Source organism: Podarcis bocagei (assembly GCF_964188305.1).
Source record: "Podarcis bocagei genome assembly, chromosome: Z".
Taxonomy (NCBI): Eukaryota; Metazoa; Chordata; class Lepidosauria; order Squamata; family Lacertidae; genus Podarcis; species Podarcis bocagei.
Genome location: NC_138140.1, coordinates 8,838,942 through 8,863,555, shown reverse-complemented (window position 1 = coordinate 8,863,555; position 24,614 = coordinate 8,838,942). Strand labels below are relative to the sequence as shown.

Genomic DNA, 24,614 nt, shown 5'->3' with positions numbered 1-24,614 from the left:
CAAATAGGAACTTTAAAAAGGGGTTTTTATGCAGGACCTTAACAGAGGTTGAAAAGGTTAAGTTCCTCCTTCATGTCTGTTGTGACCCTGATGGTTATTAGCTTCCCCCTACCAGCTGATTTGATTTTATCTCTTTCACAGGGGCTGGGAATTAGGTTGGCCAGTTTCACCCATGGGCACACACACCTTTCACTCACTTGACACCATGCAACATCAGATGTGTGACAGGTGAAGCCTGTCCAGGACAACCATGGCTACCAAGGAATAATTACTGCTCCTCATCATTCCTTGGCAGTGAGGCTTGTATTCAATGTTGTTTACATTCAGCAAGTCCTGCTTTCAACAGGAATTTTTGGAGCCTCAACCTCAATTGAAGCCTGGTCTGCAAAGGAAGAATCATCAAATGATACCATGGGGTTGTCAGGTTGGTGGCCCTGCTCACCTGCCAAAAGTGACCCATGGACGGTGTACAAGTCCAGTTACCCATCCCTACGCTAGTGGGAACAGATTTTGCTTTCGGCAGCTTGCATGAGTTGCTTCAAACTTCTGCAAAGTCCAAACAACACTTCAAAAGCAAGCCTTTGACCTGCTTTCTGAGCCTGGACGTCTCTTACCTTTGCTATCCCCTCTGCTGTGTGATCTCCAGAGACCCTAGAGTAAAAACAGTCATCATTAGCACCAACTAATGGGAGTACCAACTGGGAGTACAAAATCTAGGTAAAAAGAGATCTTGGCTACTAAGCCTCAAAAAAAGAAATTGAAAGTGAAAAGAACGGTGAGTCTTTGTTTGGTTATTATTTCCCTTTAAGCTGTGGCAAAATTTGTGCCACAAATTAGGGTGGCAGTTAATTTTTACTCATTCTACACGTAGCAGGTCCATTGAAATTAATAACCGTAAGTCAGTCAGGCCCATTATTTTTGATAGGTCCAGACCTTCTGAGTGTCCCTATTTTGCAGGAAAAGTCCCGGATGTACAGAAGCCACCCTGGTTTCAGATTTGATCCTGGAATGTTCCACTTTTATTTAGGATATCTATTTCCTTCAGATAAGTGTTAAAGGACATGGAGTTATGCGACCCCCGAGTCAAGGAGATATGCAACTATACAACCTTTAGAAACCGCCTGAAGGCAGTCCTGTATAGGGGAGTTTTTTTAATGTTTAATGTTTTATTGTGTTTATATATATGTTGGAAGTCTCCCAGAGTGGCTGGGGGAACGTAGATGGACAGGGTATTAATGATGATGATGATGATGATGGTATAGGACATCCTTATTTTTTTATTTTCATTGGAGAAATGTTGGAGGGCATGTAGGCCAATTTTGAGTATGGCCACATCGGCACCCTAACTTTAAAACAGTATGATACAAATTTAAACAGTCATGACTTTCCCTAAAGAATTATGGGACCTGTGTTTTAAGGGTGCTAAGAGCTGTTAGAAGACTCTCTGTTCCCCTCTCAAAGTTTTAATTCACAAAATTCTCTGGAAAGAGGGATAGACTGTTAAACCTTAACAGTTCCCAGGATATTTGGGGGAGGCCATGACATTTTAAAGTAGTGTGTTGGCATCTATCTGTCTTGAGACACAATGAAGTGTGCCTTTGGAAGTGGAGTCAAACAGCTGGAGAACCACCACACCTGCTGCGGCTGCAGAGACCAGAAACTCATAACTGCTGCCTCCTGTGTTGTTTTTGCTGTGTTAGCAGCACTGAAGTGACCTCACAGAGGCACATGTCTGGGCAGTGTGTATGGAGGTCCTGGGCTGTCCAGAGGACAAGACCACCCTCTCAGTCTCGCTGATAATGGTCCAAAAGAAAGCAGAGCAGCATTTTGCACCAGCTGGTCCGCAGTAGTTGCCAGAAGGAGGCCTACAAGGTGCCATCCAACCCTCAATGTTGCTTTAAATATATAGTGCAGATGAGGCCTAAGACTAGCATTAGATACAATGCTATCGGACAACACCATTCATTTATCCAACACAATTTTCCTCTCTTGCTGTGTGATCCCAGCCAATTAGGGATCATACGATGAATGAGATGCTGTTCTGATGCTGTGTAGCTAACAGCATTTCATGACATTACTGAGGCAAACAAAGCAGCATTGCCCACATGGGAAAGTGGGTGTATCCCCACATTGCTGAAGCAATGAGTTAATAGTATATTTCTTCATGCACTACAAGGAGTAATGAAACCTCCCTCAGAATGTGGCAAGTCAGGGAGTGTATCTCAGTTACTTCAACACACAAATAGGGCAAAAACATTTGTCCCTGTTCAGATGGCTCCGGAAAGCTTTTCTGAAAAGCTGTGTGTGATTTCCCCCACTCCTTTGATCCAGCTGAAATGAAATTCTGCACAAATTTGGCAATGTTCCCAGAATCTGGATTTTAAACATTTGTAGTATAGTGGTACCTTGGGTTAAGAACTTAATTCATTCTGGAGGTCCATTCTTAACCTGAAACTGTTCTTAACCTGAAGCACCACTTTAGCTAATGGGGCCTCCCGCTGCCGCTGCACCGCCGCCACACGACTTCTGTTCTCATCCTGAAGCAAATTTCTTAACCCGAGGTACTATTTCTGGATTAGCGGACTCTGTAACCTGAAGCGTCTGTAACCCGAGGTACCACTGTACAGTTTAAGAACAGCCCTGTTTATGAACTATTTGGTTTATGAACTCCACAAAACTGGAAGTAGTGTCCCGGTTTGCGAACTTTACCTCAGTCTAAGAATGGAGGCCAATTGTGGAAGGGCACAGGCAGAGGGAGGCCTCATTAGGGAAAGTGCGCCTCGGTTTAAGAACGGACTTCCAGAAGAGATTAAGTTAGTAAACCGAGGTACCAATGTATTTGCATTTGGAGGTCATCACTGAAGGCTTGATCTTTCTAAAACAACCACCACAACATGCACATGAACCTAGAAATTTACATCCTAACACCTGAGCATCAAGATTTGAGAGAACAGGGCCTTTTGCCCCATTAAAGAACCTGCCACAGGGCCACCCACCTACAATTAGGCAGAACGAGAACTTTCCTGTGATGGGTTTTGAGAGGCCCTTCCAGGGCACTCCCCCCCCCCCCCAGCTAGAACTCACAGGAACTCAGTTCTGGCACCTCTCAGATGGGCACCATTGCCATTATAAGAGAACAAGGGAATCATTTGTGGTGAGTTCCACCACCTCTTTATCTAAAAAAATAGCACTGGGTCCTTCTCTCAGTCTTGTCACCTCTCAAGCACACTTGGTGTGTTGCCCTCAGAAGAAGACTGTCTAAAGAACATACTTAGAGCCCCTCTGGATCAGGCCAAAGGGCATCATAGCTCAGCATCAAGTTCTCCCAGTGACCAACCTATAGGACAGGGCCAACTGAAGACATTTTGTTTCCTGAGACAAACCACAAAATGGTGCTACCACCTCAATGGAAGAAGGGGTGAGTAAAGTCCTACATCATGAACAAGGAGGAAATAAAGATCTACATCAGGATCTGCTTCCCCTGTGGACCCTGCCACATGTGGCGGTTGCCTCATGGGTGGGATGACCCTGCTATGAGAAGCCCAAAAGCAGGAACTGAGTGCAACAGCACTGTTTCCAGTTGTGATTGCCATAGGCATACTTCTTCCATCAGCAGAGGTAGAACATAAGAAGAGTCTGGCTGCTGGATAAGTCAAATGGCCTACATAGCCCAGCACCCAGTTCTTACAGAGCCCAACCAGGTGCCCCAATGGGAAGCCTACTAGCAGGACAAGAGCACTTCCTCCATCTGTGATGACCAGAAACTGGAATACAGAGGAATGTGACTTCTGATGGTGGATATAGAACATAGTCGTAGTGGCTAGTAGACTTGGATAGCTTATCCTCCATGAAGCTGTTGAATACAGTTATTTATTTCTTTGATATCATTCACGAACTGCTTCCCATAAAATATCTCAGTTAATAGTTTGGAATAAGTTTAAAGTGCCATTTCAATCAGCTTCTTTATTTGTAATTGGGGTTGGGTGGAGTGGGTGGGCAGCTTGTTCCTTGCCTCAGGCATCGAAATGTCTTCAGCCATCTCTCTCCGCCAAGACTTTTATGAATATGGAAATTAAGAGACAGTCTTAGCAGCCACAGAAGAATGGGAAAGCCTTGGTAAAAAGATACAAACCCTGCCAAGTTGACTGCCGTCTCACCAATTTGGGAACTGGTGATCCACTTGGTCTCGTCTACAGTGGTCCGAGCATGAGGCAGTCTTCCAATGTCTTTGACAGTCATTATGAGGTGCCGGGAAGACTTGAGCAGCTTTACTGCCTCATCATGGGGGATGCTGAGGAAGCTGTGGCCGTTCACCTCCAGAATCTGGTCCCCAACCTTTGAAGAGTGTAGAAAAAAAGAGATGATGAGTGCATAAAATGGGATTGCATCCAATGAATGGCAACCAGTGCAGGTATCTGAGCAAAGGTGTTATAAGCTGATAGGGTCTCACTCCTGTCAGCAATTCTGCACTAACTGCAGCTTCTGGATCAAGTACAATGAAAGCACCATATACAGCATGGTGCAGTAATCCAATCCTGTGGTAATTTAATCATGCTGATGCCTTTGTTATAGTAGCATTGCTGTGTGCCATGCCAGAGAGCTTCTCAAACCCACAAAAAATGTGGCAGACTGCCCATTACCCTTGGGGTGGGAGATCGCCCACACCTCCAGGGCACTAATCAGGCCTGCAAAGCAGTTTAGCAGTGAGCAGTTGGGTTGTAGGAAGCAGTTCTAAGGCTGCCGCTAAGACTATAGATGGGAGCTGACTTGGGTGATGTTAAAAGGTGTGCATGGGAGGTAATTATAATTTAAGTAATGCATATACTTCTTAATGCCGAAATAGGCTTCTAAGTAGTTCACAAAGCATAAAAACCAGCTATACAAACATGAAAATATAAATATAATCATTAAAATTTGCAACAACCCCCCCCCCCCATTAAACTGTGCTTAGCACAGCAGTTGACAAGAAATTTGGGTAGAGACATGAAAGGAATTTCTGTGTAAACAGGTGCATTTTCAAATGCTAGCAAAATGTCAATATAGATGAGGCCTCTTATATTTCAGCAGGGATTCAGAACACCTGTGCTACCAATGAATGAATCTGGCTCTGTATTACATCACACTGATAATCACCAGGTTGTAGCTAAAGACTAACTGGGTGTATGATCTCAATGCTGTCAATGGGCAAACAACGGTGAGGATTCACAAAGGAATGGCCTGTCAAGGATGCCTGCATGTTATTTATCTATCTTGCGTGCTGGAAACAAACTGGGGTAGGACTCTTGCCTTCATGTCCTGTTTATAAACTTCCTGGAAACATCTGGCTGAACACTGTCAGAAACAGGATGATAAAATGATGAGTTAGACTTGATGGACCCTGCTTCCAATCCAATAAGGCTCTTCATGCATTGTTATGAAATTAAGATACATTTGTAAATGGGCCAAGGTGTGTTGGAATAAGCAATGGTTTTTAATTAATACTCACCTTACTAAGAAGAAAAAGTCACGAAAGGGTTGTGAGTTTCAAATTCTCTATCACTGGTAATGATGGCTGTTAAAGAATACAATGCAGGCTTCCAGCCATGTCTGTCTTCCAGAGAAACTACAACTAATCCAGAATGCGACAGCTAGACTGGTGACTGGGAGTGGCAGCTGAGACCACATAACAATGGTCTTGAAAGATCTACATTGGCTCCCAGTACATTTCCAAGCACAATTCAAAGTGTTGGTGCTGACCTTTAAAGCCCTAAACGGCCTCGGTCCAGTATACCTGAAGGAGCGTCTCTACCCCCATCGTTCAGCCCGGACACTGAGATCCAATGCCGAGGGCCTTCTGGCGGTTCCCTCACTGTGAGAAGTGAGATTACAGGGAACCAGGCAGAGGGCCTTCTTGGTAATGGCGCCTGCCCTGTGGAATGCCCTCCCATCAGATGTCAAAGAGAAGAACAACTACTTTTAGAAGACATCTGAAGGCAGCCCTGTTTAGGGAAGGTTTTAATGTTTAACAGACTACTGTATTTTAATACTTTGCTGGAAGCTGCCCAGAGTGGCTGGGGAAACCTAGCCAGATGGGAGGGGTATAAATAATAAATGATGATGATGATGATGATGATGATGATGATGATGATGAGTGAAAAACCTACCCTGCAAACAATGTATTCTAATGCAGATGTTCCCTGCCACTTGTCTGGAGCGTGACAAAATTACTTTGAAAACCAGCTCTGTAGCCAGTTAGGAAAAAAAGAAATTGGAAAGAGAGCCAATGTGGAAGGTCTCCAGGTGGGAGAGACTCCTGCCTGAAATCTTGGAGTGACACTGCCAGTTGGTGTAGACAATACTGAGCTAGATAGACCAATGGTCTGAGTCAGTATTATTGGTCAGGCATCTGCTTTGCATGCAGAAGGTTCCAGGTCCAATCCCCATTTCTAGATAAGGCTGGGGGAAACTTCTGCCTAAAACTCTGCCAGCCAGTGTAGACAGTAATGAGCTAGATGGACCAATGGTTTTCACTCAGTATAAGGCCATTTCCTGCGTTCTTAAATCTGTTGGAGGCTTTCAGTAGCTCTCTTTGAAACCTCCTTAACTGCCTCCTTATGTCTTGCAATCTGCGCCTCAAGCGAAAACAAGTTCTCTTTGCCAGGATTGATAGTCCTCCTGCCTGGCTTGGACTACCAGCCTCAACATTCCTCTGTAGCTCTTCCCAAATTAAAATGGCTTAATGCTTCCATTGCCAAGGCTGTGGTGCTTCTGCAGCAGTCGGAGAGATGCCACTTGGAGGCTACAAGGCCTTCTGTGGTCCAAGCTGCCTCTCCTGGCCACAGAGATGGTTAGTGCTTATTTATTTATTTTGCCTGCAAGGAGAAGAGCTTCGGACTGTGATATCCACTTGGAGGGTAGTCCTGAGAAGCTTAATCTTCTGGTAGTCAGCGATGGCTGCTGCTCATGGGGACCAGAAGGTGAAAAGCATGGAGATCCACAGTAGGTGGAGCCAGAGTCAGTGACAGGCAGATCCAGAACCAATGAGAGTTGGAGTCAGTTAATTCTAGCTTTGTCCCCATCCTTCTCCCTCCTGAGTTCTACAAAGGGCAACAGTGAGACTTGGGGCTTGTCCAAGCTTTGTTCTGTCTGGTTTTCCACATGTCTCATGCTTTCTAGGCATGGTTCCAAGAGATTTTGCCTTTGCCCTGCCACTTACACCAGGAAAACACTCACTTTACTGCTGTCACAGAAAACCTGATAGCTGTTTGTTCTGTGGGTTTTCCTGGGTGAAAGCAGTGGGGCAAACAGAAGTGGATGAGCCATAAGGAGAAGGAGGAAGCTGATAAGCAGGGACATCCACTAAGTGAGAAAGCAGGTAGTGTGTCTTAGCTGAGACCAGGCTGAAGCTCGTGAGGCTGTGTCTTATTTGCCCTAGTGGACCAACCCCCACTAATCATTGTATTTTGTTATCACCAGGCAGAAGGGCTTGTGGTGCTTGTAAGAAGGCAGGCAGGTGGGGAGAAGTTGAAGGCACATTCAGACTTGGGGAATATTGCATTAGTTTTCACTACTGCAATGCTAGTATATCTATCCCATTTCCTAACACTCGCTCGACCAACTACATTGTTTTTGTGGCACCCCTGTGGGGCTCAGGAGCCCTGTTATGTCACTCCTTGCCTGCAGAGCTGGCAGCCTCTCACCCTTTTTTGGAACACCCTCCCTTGTGGAGTGCTCCCTCAGCCTCCTCCCCTCTCCCTCTGTCCTTCAGACAGCTGCTCTGAGCTGCCCCTCCTGCCCCAAAGAGAGGTGCCTTCTTACACTGCCCCACAGGAGCCTGGGAAGCACTGCCTGGCCAGCCCCAGAGGCACCATTCACCTGCAGGGCTCGTAGCCAGGGGGGCTGCTGCAACAAACAACTGTTCAAGCCTTTTGGAAGCAGAGACATCAGAGGGCATCAGAGGAGGGAAGGGGGAAAAAAGTGTATCAGAGGCCAGAGTTTCCCACGGCACCCCTATTATTCAAGGCACCCCAGGGTGCCACGGCACACTGGTTGAAAACCACTGCATTATGGAACTGTGGCTTTATGATCAATAAACTGGCTTATCACACTAAATTTCATTCACACCAGTTGGCACAGCATGACACAGGAACTAACATCACTGGACAGCATCACTACTCCCCCATCCTTTCCACAAATCCCTGCTTCTGTTCTCCCATGATCCTGCTATGAAAACTACAGGGACGAACTGTAAACAGGCATTGGTGTGCAGTGAGTGAACTAGGGGACTAGGCTAGTCCCCTAAATGTTCCCTTGGCACCTCCTTCTCAAAGCCCAGGAAGCTTCTACCCGACTTAGGGAAGGAGGTGCGGTGCTCATGCGTACAACATCTGGACATTGCAACATCACATTCACATCACTCCTCCAATTGACCTTGCAAGCTGACGCCTCTGGCCCTTACTAATCTACAAAAAATTTCACTGTACACCACTGACACTTCCAGTATATTCCGCTAGATTTCCAGAAGTGGCTTTGACATAATGTGAAAGCTCAAATATAATTCTCTGGTGGTCCTTTGGAGAATTCTTCTCGCTCCCTCTCAAATGGAAACAAGGTTTTCAGACTGCAGTGAGTTCACACAGCCAAATCAGAGAGGCAGGTTGGGCTTTGATTAGACTCCAGTGGAAGTCCAGAACAGCACAGTCACTGTCTCAATAAAGCTGCTGGCACATTTCGTGGCTCTCCAGCGGCTTGCAGTAACAGCCCACTGCTTTCTCCCGCCTCCAGCCTACATTCGGGGGCCTTGTGCATTGCTATTGCCTCTCGATGCAATTTGACCTCCAACTCAAACTGCACATTAAGTGGATTTCTCTGATTGTTCCACTTTTCTGTTGTTGTTTTTTTTAACCATAGAAACCTTGAACAGGCTGAGTTTGAGGAAAAATTAGGGTGAGTGAGTGGGAGGGAGGAAGCCTGCTTAACTCTTTCACCACCTTTTGCAGCTCATGGTCTGCTTTTTTCACTACCGTGGCCTGATTTTTTCACTACCACCTGCCTCTGGTTGGTGAAACAGAAATTTGGAGAGGGTGCTTTTGAGCTGCAAGATGGCAAGGGGGGGGGAGAGTTTAAACCACCCTTCTCATCATCCAGTCTCTAATTTTGCTCTGATAACAATGTGTTCCAGGTTGATTTGGGAAAACCAAAATAGAAAAGAATCACAGCACTCCACTTAACCTGTAGTTTAAACCTGTGAGTTGTGTCTACAGACAGAACTTTTGAATGAGAGCTACCTGTGACTCCTGTCTATGATGGCCAACCAACATCTTAAGTTACTTAAAATGCAGTGACTCAACTCATAGATGCCATTGACCCATACTTCTATCCAGACTATACTAGGGCAGCCACTGTAGTTGGGAGCTGAGCTTTGCTCCTATCACGAACTGGCTGGACACAGAGGAATGGTGGGACTCCGTGGGAGACACCAGCTGGGGAGCCCCCAAGGGAAGAAGGCTTAGAGCCCGGGGATTGGTGGTGGAATGATGATGAGTGGTTAGCTGAAGAGGTGATGGGGTTTAGTAAGCAGGGAGAATCTGTGACAGAGAGAAGTCCCAAACTGGAAGCAGAGGCAGGAGCTGGAGAGGAGGGAGGCCAAAAGACAGAGATAAGTCAGGCTGGTGAAGAAGCCAGAGGGTCTCCCCCTCCTGCTGTGACAAACTTCCCTCCCCACTGGTCTCTGAGGACCATGAGATGTATGAAGCAGAAGGAGAAAAGAGAGGCACACCGGCATAGTCTCAGATTGCTTGGGAATGATCCAGGGGAGCAGGAGACTTAGTCTAGGAAGGCAGGGAGTTTCAGTCTCCACAACTGCTTCACAGGGGCAAGACCTACCAAGAAGAGTTGCTATGCTTATTACACCTTGCACTCCTGAGCAGACCTTGTTTCTTCTAATGAAGAGTAAACTTCACTTACTCAGTGTGATTTAGTGCTGGCTTGCTCCTGACACCTCCTATTCAAAAGTGGCAGTGCTCTGGAACTTCTGAGGAGCTCTTACAAGCTCCTGGGGGACCCTGGCAGTGCCCAGCTTGGCTGAGTGCTGATGCCAGGTCTGCTGGCCACCACAGTACCGGTATATTGTGGAAGGGGGTTCTCAAAGTTCATTCTCTATCACATTCAGCTCTTCTTCTTTGCATCTCTTGAATCTCCTTGTTTCATCACTGAATGCTCCAAACTTTTAACATTATTATGAAAAAGGAAAGGGGGGCACGACCCAAAGAATCTATCTCCATTTTCTTTGTGTCATGTTTTATTTATTCCCTTGTGATACATACAGAGAGGAAAAACGAAGATGCAAATGTTCTTTGAGAGGCCTGGCTCTTGGCAGAGTAACAAGAAAGAGGAGGGATTGGATTTAATTCTCATTATTCATTCAGATCACAATGCTTGGCTTCATTTTTTTTTTATTTCTTGGTTCTGAATTTAGAGGAATGGAAGATGGAGCAGACACATGGGCATAGCCAGGGGGGGGCAGCTGCCCTCCTAGATCAAGTAAAACAATAGAAATACGCATTGGTTCTGCCCCCCTAACAAAAGTTCTGTCCCCTAACAAAATCCTGGCTATGGCCATGAGCAGACAGCAGGCAAATTTCTGCAAGGGCTCCCAGGCATAACGACTCTGGCTTCCCTCTTAACATCACAACAGCTCCTAAATGCCCTTTGATAATCTTCCCACTTCTCTATCGAAGGCAACACATTGAGCCCAAAGACCTCTTGCTGTTTGTCACAGGCTTCTTTTGTTCAAGGAGAGGAGTGACAGCCCAAACCTTTCAGCCTCCTCTACTCTTTTCCTCAGTCAATTGGACCATAAATCATCTGCCAAAGCTGAGCAAGAGCCAGTCTATCATTGCAGGGGACAGGAGTCAGACTGCCATTTCAAAACAAACCAAGTTTGGATTTGCAAAGAGAGAAAGACGGCTCATCCATACTTCCACTTGACCCTCTGTTTTCCTCCTGGGAAAACTTGCTACTTATCGCTGAATTGAAACAAACGTCAAACAGTTTTTCTGCAGATTGATTTTGTTCTGATTCAGTGGCAATTCAGTGTTTTTTTCCCCCTGGGGAAAATGGCTGAACAAATGAAGAACCACTCAGACCCAACCCTAGAAAGCATCAGACAAGCAGAAAGCCTCTTGGACTCATGCTTCCTAGGCATGAGTCAAGTGGAAGTGTGGAGAAGCCCAGAGCAAGAAAGGCTAAACTCCATCCCTCTGTTTTCCTCTCCTCCCAGCAATGTTATATAGCAGTGGGGTCCTACAACAAAATTATTGGGATGACTAGGTCCATTACCTGTTCAAAAGCTTTTGTGTCCTCTAGAGACATAGCCAGCTGCCTTAAACTGAGGCAGATCGCTAGTCCATATAGCTCAATATTCTCTGCACTGGGTGGTAGCATTTCTCCAGGATTTCAAGCAGGAAGCCTCTCTCAGCCCTTCCTGGAGATGCTGGGAATCAAACCTAGGACCTTCTGAGTGTGAAACAGATGATTTACCACTGGTGTGGAAATGTGGAGAAATGTGAATTTAAGATAGGAAAAATGAGAAGCTGAGTGTACCGTAATTGGATTTGCACTCTGGACTTTAAGAAGGCTGATTTCAAAAAGCCTAAGGAGCCACTGGGTGAGATCCCATGGTCAGAAATACTCAAATACTGTAGAATGGAGTCCAAGATGGATGGAGTTTCTTACTGAAGGCTGAAATGCAGACAATTCTAACAAAAATGAAAAGTAGGAGGCATCTAAAGAAATCAGTGTGGCTACATAAGGAGCTTACAGATGAGCTGGGATTTAGGAAGGCCATGTATAACTAATGGAAGAAAGGAGAAATAAGAAAGGAGGAGTATACATGAGTAGCCAACAGGTGCAAGGAGAAGGTCAGGTGGGCCAAACAATAAAAAAAGGTTTCCTCAGCTATGTTCGAAGAAAGAGGACGAACAAGCAAGTAGTATATTATCTGCATGGAGAAGACAGAGAAATGCTCTTGGGTGACAGAGAGAAAGCAGAACTGCTCAACACCTACTTTGCCTCTGTCTTCATTCAAAAGAAAAGCAGTGCCCAATCTGGTGATAACTTAATAACTGATATAAGGAGGGAGCTGCAGGTCAAGATAGGAAAAGAGGTGGTAGGGGAACACCTAGCTAGTTTAAATGAATTCAAATCTCCAGGCTGGAGGCCAGTCTTCTGGACACTGATACTATGAAAAGTCCTTAAACAGATAATTAAACAGTCAGTTTGTGAGCACTCAAAAAAGGATCCTGTGATTACTAAGACTCAGCATGGGTTTCTCAAAAACAAGTTATGCCAGATAGATCTCATTTCTTTTTTTGATGGAATTACAAGCATGGTGGATCAGGGGAATGCTGCGGACATAGTGTATCTTGAATTCAGTAATGCTTTTGACAAAGTCCCTCATGTTATTCTTGTGGAGAAGTTAGTTAAATATAGGCTGGACCAGGTAACTGTTAGGAAGATTTGCAACTGGTTGACTGAACGAACCCAAAGAGTGCTCACTAATGGTTCATCAAATTTGCAGATGACACCAAACTGGGAAGGGTAGCCAATGCCACAGCAGACAGAATCAGGATTCAATATGACCTTAACAGATTGGAAAACTGGGCCCAAGTTAACACAATGAATTTCAGTAGGGACAAATGTCTAGTTCTACACTTAGGCAGGAAGACCCAGCTACACAAATATGATGGGAGACACCCGGATCACCAATAGTACATGTGAAAAGGATCTAGGAGTCTTAGTAGACCACAAGCTTAACAAGACTCAATAGTGCAATGCAGCAGCAGCAAAAGAAAGCTGATGCTATTCTAGGCTGTATCAACAGAAGTCTAGTGTCAATCAAAGACAATAATAGTCCCACTCTATTCTGCCTTGGTCAGACCACACTTGGAATACTGCGTCCAGTTCTGGGCACCAAAATTTAAGAAGAATATTGACAGGCTGGAATGTGTGCAGAGGAGGGTGACCAAGATGATCAAGGGTCTGGGAACCAAGCCTTATGAGGAATGGTTGAGGGAATTGGGTATGTTTAGTCTGAGGAAGAGGAGACAGAGAGGAGATATGATAGCCATCTTCAAATATCTTAAGGGCTGTCACATGGAAGATGGAGAAAGCTTGTTTCTTTCTGCTCAAGAGGGTGGGACCCAAATCAATCGATTCAAGTTACAAGAAAGAGATTCCGACTAAATATCAGAAAGAACCTTCTGACAGTAAGACCTGTTTGAAAGAGGAGGAGACTCCCACGAGAGGTGCTGGAATCTCCTTCCTTGGAGATTTTAAAGCAAAGGTTGGAAGACCATCTGTAAGGGATTCTTTAGGTCAGACATAGGCGCCGACTCCATGGGGCTTGAGGGGGCTCGAGCCCCCTCAAAAAATTTTTTTGGGGGGCTCAGCCCCCCCAATAATCTCGGGCGGGCGCCCTTTCAGCAGAGCGCCGCCGCCGTCCCCCGCCGCCTCCTCCTCACCTGCTCCTTCGCCAGCCAGCCAGCCGCGCGCCCTAATCGGAGGCACTGCCGGAAATCCCGCGAGAACAGGGGAATCCCGACTGGCCACACCTCCCAGCCAGCCAATCGGCTGGCTGGGGGCGTGGCTTGCCCTATTTAGGGCCGGAGCCACTTTATTTGCATATTCATGAGCTTATTTATTATTCATGAGCTTTCCCGGGCCCCCCCAATATTTTTTCTAAGTCCGCGTCCCTGAGGTCAGATTCCTTCATAGCAGGGGGTTGGACTAGATGACCCTTGGGTTTCCTTACATTTCTACGATTCTATGACAGATTTTCCCATCCCAACTAGTTAGTGATTCTATTTATTAAGTTCTCTTCCTCTTCCTCCTTCTCCTCCAGTTTTCCCAATATGACATTGCTCGCTTCCAGCCTCTGTTTTGAGGCTCTACTAAATTCTGTGCATATTCCCATTCCTTCACTCATCATTTCTTATTTCATTCTTGGCTTATAAATAACATCCTTGATATAAAAATGTCTCCATATTAGCCACAGGCTCCAGTATTAAAAGAAGAGTGGGGAAACGTACCGTGATATATCTTATTTAATGCTTTGATTTTTGAGCGGAACGATCTGTTACTTTAAATAACTCTGCTTTTAAGGATTAGATGCTTGGTGGGATTTTTATTTGTTTACAGTGTCCCACAATCCACTTGAAAAGATTAGATACTTCATACTTTTTTTATCTTCATTTCACCTCATCCGTCATGTTTTCCTTGATGCACAACTTTAAAGGTCATCGGCAGATTCTTCTTGAGCTTTTATCAACCTGCCAAGCAGCTCAAAGAGGTGATTGAGTCTACAATGCTATATTCATTTTCTTGGGGTGTATGTGTTAATTTAATGGAAATTTAATTTAATTTAATTTAATTATTTTATTTAATTTAATGGTACTTACTTTTGAGTATGCATGTACAGTGTCCCATGAAGCTATGTGGGCATCAGCAGTTATTCATGAAAGGTGAAAAACAGCCTTCAGAAACCAGTTGAGAACACAAGAGAACTCAATTAAAGCTAAGGCCCATCTACTCTCACAGTGGCCAATCAGACGCCTCTGAGAGCAGGACCTGAGTGTAAGAGCACCATCCCCACCAGTGATTCTGAACCGTTATTCAAACCGTTATACTGCCTACAACAGTAGATGGAGAACAGAGCTGTTCTAGCTAGTAGCCCTCCCTGAATTGTCTAATCCCCTCTTAAAAGTCATTTAAGTTGTTGGCAATTACTCCTTCTTATGTGAGCAAATTCAAGCCAATGTCAGTCAGTGTACATCAGGGATAGCCAATGTGGCACCTTCCAGCTCCCATGGGTTAAGCTGCTGATCTGATCAACATCAATGCCAATGCATTAACTCAATCAAGGTTTGATTTTGTCCCCCAGCAAGCATGGTCAATGGTCAGGGATAAGAGGGGTAGCCCAACAACATCTGAAGGGTGCAATGTTGTCTAGCCATGGTGTAAACAATGCTGGGCCAGATGAGCAAGTGCTTTGACTGGGTATAAGACAATTTCCTATGTTTCTGTACTATACCTATTTCATATACTCCAAGCTTACAGCTGTAAGCTGTATGTACTCAAGTACAAGAAAGAAGAGTCCAACTAAACATTAAAAGCTGCTTGACAGTGGAATGGATTACCTCAGAAGGTGGTAAGTTCTCCTTCTTTGGTGGTTTTTAAACAGAGGTTGGGTGACCACTTCCCAGGGATTCTTTAGCTAGGATTCCTGCACTGCTGCAGGGGGGGGAGTGGATGAGATGACCGTTGGGGTTCCTTCCAACTCTACAGTTCTAGGATTCTAAGTACATATTAGGATATTTGAATGATCAGGGGTGGAACACGTGGTTGGTTGGCTAGCTCTGGGCTGGAGACAGCAGAAGGCATAACACGTTTAGAAAAGGGTTTCAAAGAGCTTGAGAAAATACTGCCACAGGCATTTCTTCACTGGAAGAGCCTCTTCAGCATGGCTTTCATTTTTGCAATCTGTGGCCCAGTTGCCCAAAGTGATGAATGCATGAGAGGGAAGGGGAGGACGAAGGGGAAGGAGAGAACTTCCAGTGCTTTGAGGCATGAAATAAAAACAGCATTGCTATTGGCAACCGCTAATGCACACCTTTGAAAGACCACTTCAGTTGATAGAAACAGTTCATGGCCACCAGATAATATGAATTTTACGACCGTATTTTGCAGGACTGATTCTCTGGATTGTAAAATGGTGTAATGCAGCCATAAGGCAGCTGTGAACACCAGGTGCTGAAAATCCCATCAGGGTTGGTTCCAAGGTCTGCCCCTACCCCCAGTATTGCAGGTTTCCACAGCAATAGCTTCCTAGCACTGCTTTCTGGAGCTGGCTCTCCAGGTGTCAGGGACTGGGCAGAGGAGGAATGGTGGAGACAGCCTCCCCATCCTGACCCTTCCAGGGAGGGGGAAGAGAAAGACAGTGTAGATTTACAACAGGGGTTTGTGGGAGGTCGCAGCTCAGAGGCAGATGAGGGGAAAAGCTGGTAAATGCAGTCGTACCTCTGTTTACATAGCCCTCTGGTTACGTAAACTTCAGGATGCACGCATGGAAAACTCGGAAGTATTTCACTGGGTTTTGCCATGCAGGCATGCACAGAAGCAGTCTGCACATGTGCAGAAGCAGTCTGCACATGTGCAGAAGTGGTCCTCAGGTTGCAGAACCTGAGGATCAGACCGCACCTCCAGAACGGATCCCATCAGCAACTGGAGGTACCACTGTAATGGGAAAGGAGTAGCAGGCAAAGTCAGAGCAGCAGCTGCCTGACGCAAGGAGCTCAAATACAGAGGGCACATAGCAGCACTCATAGAAGTGATGGATGAGGAAGTGGGAGAGACGAAGGTGGGGGTTTTCACATGGGACAATGCCATTATCCAAGAGGCTGGGTTCTATAGCCTCTCTCTGTAAAGCTTGAAATAAAAAAGGACTGTTATAAGCTTTTCCTTGTCTTTATACTTTCCTGGGCAACCAGCAGCTGCTGACAGCACCCTGACATCAGGTGGGAATTGAACAACTGCAATGTAATGCTGCCAACCCACAACCCAGACACTATCTCCAGGAAGATACAATGGTTGATGCTGCAGGTTGGTGACCAAAGCAGTTTCTCTGCCAAAATGGGGTCTAAATCCTGATGGGAAAGGGTTCAGAAAAACCAACGTCATTCAAGACTGCCAGCTCCAGATCACCTGGTCCAGAACATTGCCCAGGAAGGGAAAACATGGCATCAATCTATACAAACTGGGCTATTATATGCAAAATTTGTGGAAATTGGTGTCCTCTTTTTTTGGGGGGGGGGTGATATGTAATTAACCACCATATTAATGGGGCTGGATCACATAAGCAAAAAGGTTATTTAAGAGGAATAAACCAGATGAGGTGTAGGGTTGGGAGAAAAGAAATGATTCGGCCTGCATTTCAAATGCGAATCTACCTAATTTGTGTTTCTAAAACAATATGAAACACAGCCATCTTTCAACATTTGCAGTTCCCAAAATTTTGCAATTCTCCAGCCAAGTGAAATACACAAAAAAGCATCAACCAGGGCAAAGTGTGCAAGAAAAAATGCACATTAGTGAAAAATAATACCATGCATTTTATTAAGGAAAATATATGTATATTAGGCAAAACTGCATGCAAATATTTGCATATTAGATGAATCACTACTAAATCCAGTGCTTTCCCCCCACCCTTTTAAAATGTTTAGGGGTACTCTCATTTTGGCTGCTCCCCCTCGCCCCCTTCCTCCCTCCCAACCCCCAGACGAGGGACTCAAAGTGGCAGCGGCAGCAACGCTGAGAGGACAAGAAGGCCCACGGCAGGTTCAGCTTGAGCGAGGAGGGACGAGCACTCACTGGCTGGCTCTAGCCTGGCAAGTGGATGAGGAAGAGCAGTGCCGTCACCCCCACTGCAGCCGCCCCAGACTCCCCTCTTGGGGCACCAGCATGGAGAATGACAGAGCTCCAGTCAGCACTGCTACTGTAGAGACAGCTGGCATGTCGGTCCGTCAGTCCGTCAGGGCAACACAAAATGTTTAGGGGTATGCATACCCCTACGTCCCCCCAGAAAAAAAGCACTGACTAAAAAAATCACTGACTGATTTTCACGAGGACTTCTTTAAAAAAATAGATAAATAAATTGCAATCTAATGTTGAAATGTGAAGAAGTGGGGAAAGAAATGGAGAGAAATAAAAATCGACAGATTTGTCCATCCCTCATGACAACAGAAAAACATAAGAAGAACCTGGCTGCTGTATGAGGTCAATTGCCCACCTACTTCTCACACTGGCCAACCAACTGGCCTGTGGGAAAGCAGCAGGCAGATTTTTTTAATTTAACTGTAACGACTTGGGTAGGATGGATGGGAAGGGACTCAAGATTGGGCCTGCTCTTGGCACCAAGCTTGATGATCCCTCCTACTCTCTGGCTTGTTTTTCACTCCTGACTTGCTCTTTTGGAGGATGGGGCTGTTGACAGATACTGTCTACAGTGTTCTACCTTCACTGTCAGATGAGGTATGCCTCTGAATGCCAATTACTGGTTATCACAGGTGGGCAGACTGCTGTTGCACTCCTGTCCAGCTTCCTAGAGGCATCTGGTCGGCCACTGTGAGAACAGGATGCTGGACCAGATGGGCCACTGACCCAAAATCCAGCACGGCTCTTTATAGTCTTTTTATGATCTCTTTGGTCCTGCCTCCTGGATTTCCCCCACAACTTTTGGCTCCTGGCTCAACACAGACTGCTACCCATGGCAGAACCATGAGCAGATTGGACCCATTACATAAGGAAGCCAGGGAGATAAGACACAGGAGCAGGCACAAAGACAGACACCATACTGCTGTTGCCTCTGCTTCCGAACAGCTGATTACCAGCTTCCTAATGATGATGAAGTCCCAAGAGAAGGCTCCACAAATAATTACCCAAATCGCTCTCTTTCCTCTCACATAGCTGCAACATATTGACAGCTGGCACAGGCGATCAAAGGAATCTTTGAATTAAATGGGTAACGATCAGACATCTTAAGGGCCTCATCAAAGCAGCAAGCAATCCATTTTGGAGTACTTTGCCCTGCTTCTAAAACAAGGCAATTCCAGATAAGTATTTTTCACAGCAGCGGTAAAATGATGGTGGTCAGGAAAAAGGCAAGGGGAAATCCCATGAAAGAATTTTATTGCAATGCTGTCCGCCGCCCCTTGTGTCTCAAGCATTACATTGCTGGTGACAGCCACAAAAGAACTGCTTAAGGACAAAGAAAGAAAGAAAGAGGGAGCCCCACCCCTGAGAAAACACTGAAGAATTTATCCACCCCTTAAAGCAGGCATCCCCAACCTTCAGCCCTCCAGATGTTTTGGACTACAGTTCCCATCATCCCTGACCACTGGTCATGTTAGCTAGGGATCATGGGAGTTGTAGTCCAAAACATCTGGTGGACTGCAGGTTGGGGATGCCTGCCTTAAAGAAGGCAATGAAATGCTTTTTCCCCCTGCCCCAATTTCTTTCCCCACAAAGCGCGTGAATTTTGTGATTCCCACAAGACGTAGTGATGGCTATCAAGCTGGATGGGTTTAAAAGCAGATGAGATAAATATAAGGGAGGAGAAAGCAATCAATGGCTGGTAGCTATGATGGTTGTGCTCTGCTTCCATTGTTAGAAGGCAGCAATGCTTCTGAATATCACTTGCTGGGAATTGCAGGTTGGGAGAAACTCCTCACAGGCATTTGGCTGGCTACTATGAGAAGAGGATGTTGAACTAGATGGCATTTGGCATGATCCAGCACAGGATCAGCACAGGATTTTAGAATCCTAGAATTGTAGTGTTGGCAGGTACCCCCAAGAGACATCTCCCCCAACCCCCTGAAATGCTCTCCTCGTGCTTTTGATGCAATTTTCTCACAGCTTAGTTCAAAACAAACAAGGCAGCTATGCAGTCTTGTTGGTCATACACACACACACACACACACACACACACCTGGGATCCTCATTAGATTTGGATTGCTGGGTGCCAGATCTGCACCAGATTACAACTCCATGCTCTGGAGTGACATTAACCAGTGTGCAATGTCATAAAATGCCTTGTGGTGATTAATAATGCACCATTGAGCCAGCCTGTGCGGTGCCACCTTGGTGTCTAATGATCTGCTCAGACCCTGTGATCCACTTTCATTCAGAAAGGGAACACCTCTGTGCAGCTGTTTCCATCATACTTCCCTAAGGCCCAAAGGGATGCAGGTCTGTCAGGAGGGAGGGGATATATTAAGAGCTCAGTCTGCAATTGCTTCTGGATTGTCACATTGTGGGAGGGATTCAGTTGCATACCAGCAAATTTAGATTTGCACAATTAAAGCGATCAGAGTGATCTTATGCTCTTTTGCAATGAACACACTTTTGAAAAACTGGACCTTTTTCAGTAAGGAAAGTGACAGGGAAATTGACTAGAAAGTGTGAGATAGGGAGGGGGGCAGAAAACCAGTTCAATTTGCATTTAAAGGTGAACATACCCAATTTTGCTTCCTAAAAGATTATGCAAAACTTTGAATTTCGCACCTCTCCACGTTTTGCAAAGCGGTTCTCTGGCAATGTAGTACGTACAAAAATTGATTTACTAGGATAAAGTGTGATACAAAAAATGCATCACATTTGCTTAGCTAGAACGTGTTCTTGAACTCTGACGTTTTTTGCTTGCCGGAATGGAGGATAGAGGTGTGTGAGTGCGCGCATCTACTGTATAAAGGTAAAATTCACATCCATTGCTCTGTCCATCACAAGTATGTGGCCCCTTGAATGTTGCCCAGAAGGGAATATGGCTCATTGTACTAGAAGAATGTTGCTGTTGACCATCACAGACAAAATTAGGCCTTTGTTTGTGTGAAGTGATGGTGGATGCCAAGAATGCTGGTTACCACCCAAAGTGGCAGCTGAGGTCATGCTCTTGAACACGCCAGATATGAAGGAGTTTTCCAGCAGAGGAAATGAATGTGGAACATATTCCTGTATGGGCAAAACCCCCATACGTCTCACAATGGAGGACAGCATAGAAGACAATCCAGAAGAAGCAGCTCCAATGCCCAAAGCAACCCGTAACATTTGCCTAGCAAACAAAAACAGCACATCCTAAATATCCTGTAGGCAGAAAGTGGAAGTGTGAAAAGAAAAAGAAAAGTATATCACAGGAATTAGGCTGGGGGGATGGCCTCTAATTATCTCTTCCTTTTGGAAATGGAGATGAAAGGACAGATGGGGCGATAATGATACGTATTATGGTCAGCTGAAGTTATAAAATAGCTTGTTCACAGAAGGTTGTATTTGCACCAAGCCTGCAGTTATTGTTTTATGACTCTTGCTTGAGCATTATGGTGCCTGCATCTAATAGTTTGGCATTTTATGAAAATGCAAAGGGGGGGGGACCAGAGATCTGAGTGAATTGGGAAGAAAATAAGCAATTTCCTCCCAGGCAGCTGAAGGAGTATGGTGGTCAGATAGCTGCTGCAAGGAAGAAGAAAAAACCCCAGAAAATCATTGGTAAAAAGGATATCTCACCACCCACTTCAACCTAGGTTCCCTACTTTTTCTCCCAATAATCAAATTTGGAATTATGATAAATGGAGCACAGGATACAGCTTCCTATTTCCGGTAGGCCAGGAATGGGGTCATTCCTAACACTGTGGGAGAGAGACAGATGGAGATAATCAGTTAATGATGGGGGAATTTCATTATCTGCATTCCCCTTTGGTTGGAAGAGGAACCAGGCTCTCATCCGCAGTTTGCCTAGTGCTTTTCCTCCCTATGGAAACATGCAGATGGGAACAGATATACCTCTGCTTTAAGTCATTTTCATACTATTTACTTCCAAGCTCGATGTGTAAGCTCTTTCGTGACGAAACGTCCGAGCATTGAACCACTGGTATATCACAAGTGGACTCTTTATTACTGCTTTTGAAATTGTTTAAGATAAAACCTATTTTGGAAAGAAACTACCTTTTATGGACATTTATTGTTTGTTTACAGATAGTTGCCTTGGTGATATTATCTTGTATCAATCACCTTTAAGTTCAAACTGAATCCAATTTCTCCCTCATCCCTGCAAAGTGAGCTTGTTTGAATTTAAGGAAGAAGCATTGCAGTGATGCAACATTGGGAAGAAAGTAGGGGCGAACAAATGCCCCCATTACCATTCCTTCTATTTTTGATGCTCAAGTGGTAGTTGCCATTGCATACATAACCAAAAGAGTTGCACCCATCCAAACGAAAATGGTATCAATAGACTTGAGGGAAACTCCTGAGGGTTTGCAAAAGTGTCACAAATACTGGAGCAACTCAGTCAGATGGATGTGGTACAAGTAATGATGAAGAAGAAGAAAAGGAAGAAGAGCCTGTTAATGTTGCAATGTTCTAACCTACTCTGGGATCATGTGGTGGTGTGGTTGTGTGTCTAAAATATACATTTATAAATGAATGCAGCACAATGAGGACTAAGAATGCTTAGTTGCTATGGAATGCTGATGGGGTGAGAGTTGGGAAGGATTAAAAAACATGTTGAAGGAGCAGTGGAACAGAGAGTCCTAGAAAACATACCCTCCAACATTTCTCCAATAAAAATAGGGACGTCCCATTCCATAATGATAATGCCCTACATATCTCACCCCACTCTGGGCAGCTTCCAACATATATAAAAACATAAACATTAAACATTAAAAAAAACCTTCCCTATACAGGATTCCCTTTAGACAGCTCAGGGGTTGGATAACTCCATACCCTCCAACATTTCTCCAATGAAAATAGGGACATCCTAAGGAAAAGTGGGACTTTCCGGGATCAAATCAGAAACCAGGATGGCTTCTCTAAATCAGGGATGTCCCTGGAAAATAGGGACACTTGGAGGGGCTAAGAAAAGGGCATGGTTGACTGGACCACCAAACAGAAGCACTTCACATAGTAGTGTTTTGTTGCAGGACACCTTATTACATTCTGTTATTCTTGGAAGAGAAATAACTCAGTGGTAGAGAATCTACTTTGCATGTAAAAGATTCCACGTTCAATCACTGACATCTCCAGGGAAGACTACTGAGAGAAAAAGTCATGTCTAAAACTCGGGCGAGTCACTGCCAGGAACTGCAGAAAGTACTGAGTTAGACTGATCAATGATCTGACTTAATACAAGGCAACCTTCTATGTTAGTACTGTACATGGATAGTATTCCATGACTTGTCTGAATTTGGAGGTCAGTGGTACAGAATCTGCTTTACATACAGAGGATCCTAAATTCAATTCCTGACATCTCCAGGTAGCGTTGTGAAAGACTCCCTGTCTTAACAACTCCCCCCGCCCCGCAAGAGCTGCTGCCAGTCAGTGTAGACAATACTGAGTCAGATGGTGTGACTCAGTATAAGATAGCCTCCTTTTTTGGGTTTGCTCTGTTGTGTATTTTGCTTCTTCTGAATTCCCATTTAACTAGAAGAATGAATTGCTCTTTCTTTCTTTCTTTCTTTCTTTCTTTCTTTCTTTCTTTCTTTCTTTCTTCTTCAGTTTATCTTTTGTCTCATCCCTTTGTCAGAATAGGTGTGCACTGATAAAACATTGCAAAAAAAGAAAACTAAAGAAATGATGTGATTTTACCTATGTTAGAATCAGGGTCCTTTTTGTATGGTGTGTTACTAATGGGCACATGCTTTTGTGCACAGAAAGAATCTTGATATGACTGCATGCCTGCCTACCCCATGCCTATGTACCTATGACAGCATCAAAGTCATTTTTGTGCAGTACTTTAGAAATAGGCATATGCTCACATGCACATGAGTTAAACACTGCACAGAGAGAAGCTGAATGGGAAGACACCCAAGATTTCATTTTTTGTAAAGGTAAAGGGACCCCTGACCATTAGATCCAGTAGTGGACGACTCTGGGGTTGCGGCGCTCATCTCGCTTTACTGGCCAAGGGAGCCGGCGTACAGCTTCCAGGTCATGTGGCCAGCATGACTAAGCCGCTTCTGGCAAACCAGAGCAGCACACCAAAACGCCGTTTACCTTCCCGCCGGAGTGGTATCTACTTGCACTTTGATGTGCTTTCGAACTGCTAGGTTGGCAGGAGCAGGGACCGAGCAACGGGAGCTCACCCCATCGCGGGGATTCAAACCGCTGACCTTCTGATCAAAAAGCCCTAGGCTCTGTGGTTTAACCCACATTGCCAATAATATAAACAGAGGGAAAAGACACTGATGGACTCTGAAAGAATCGAAAACTGTGGCCAAGTGGACAATGCAGTGTTTCTTGCAAAATGCTACCCATGATAAAGAAAACATATTCACACAACGCCCCCATGCTAAACTACAGAAATGTACTCAAAAGCATATTTGAAATGCACTGATGTGGCCGTCAATGTTTATGCAAGATACCTTGCCAAATGGATTAGTGCAGGAGGCATGGTTTGTTTCCATGCCACTGCAAAACATACCTGCCAGCTGCTTATGAATATGCAGCAGCCAATCCCTGCAGCAGGACTGTTGGGCTTCATTTATGCTTTACTGATTGATTTATAGTGTGTGTGTGTGTGTGTGTGTGCGCGCGCGCGCACGCATATATATATATTGCTCCTATTTCTCGAAAGAGACTCCATAAGACTAACAAACAGTAATAGAAAGAAAAGAAAGCAAACACAGTTCTTTAACTCTCCCAGTGCATTCAGATACATTTAACAATATCCTACCTGTTTAACAAATCCCAGCAGCTCAAAAGTACTATAACACTGAGCCAACTAAAGGCCTTTTTATAGAGCCAAGTCTTCACTGGCCACAAGAAGCAATACACTGATGGGGTGTGATGGTCCACAAGACAAAAGGTTGTATGCCAATTGACAGCAGCCTCACCTCTCTAGGTTGAAGGATTTGGAGCAAGGACCTAGATGATAACTGGAGCGTGTGGAGAGGAATGCACCAAAGGATGTACAAAGCTCCCAAGCCTTTGAGGACTTTAAAGGTTAAGGTAAAGGTAAAATGTAAGGTGAAGGACCCCTGGACGGTTAAGTCAAATCAAACTTGACTATGGATTGTGGCTTTCATCTCCACTTT

General features: G+C 45.0%; 1 protein-coding gene across 4 annotated transcripts in view; it reads right to left on the bottom strand.

Moving 5' to 3' along the window:
- WHRN (whirlin) overlaps positions 1–24,614 on the bottom strand; it is a 115,307-nt gene that overhangs the window by 34,868 nt on the left and 55,825 nt on the right. For all 4 annotated transcript variants that reach the window (XM_081179700.1, XM_081179701.1, XM_081179698.1 and 1 more), the window contains 2 exons: positions 4,133–4,335; positions 615–651 (listed from right to left, as the gene is read on the bottom strand). In XM_081179700.1, coding sequence (XP_081035826.1) covers positions 615–651; positions 4,133–4,335 — 240 coding nt within the window. The remainder of the gene's footprint in view (positions 1–614; positions 652–4,132; positions 4,336–24,614) is intronic.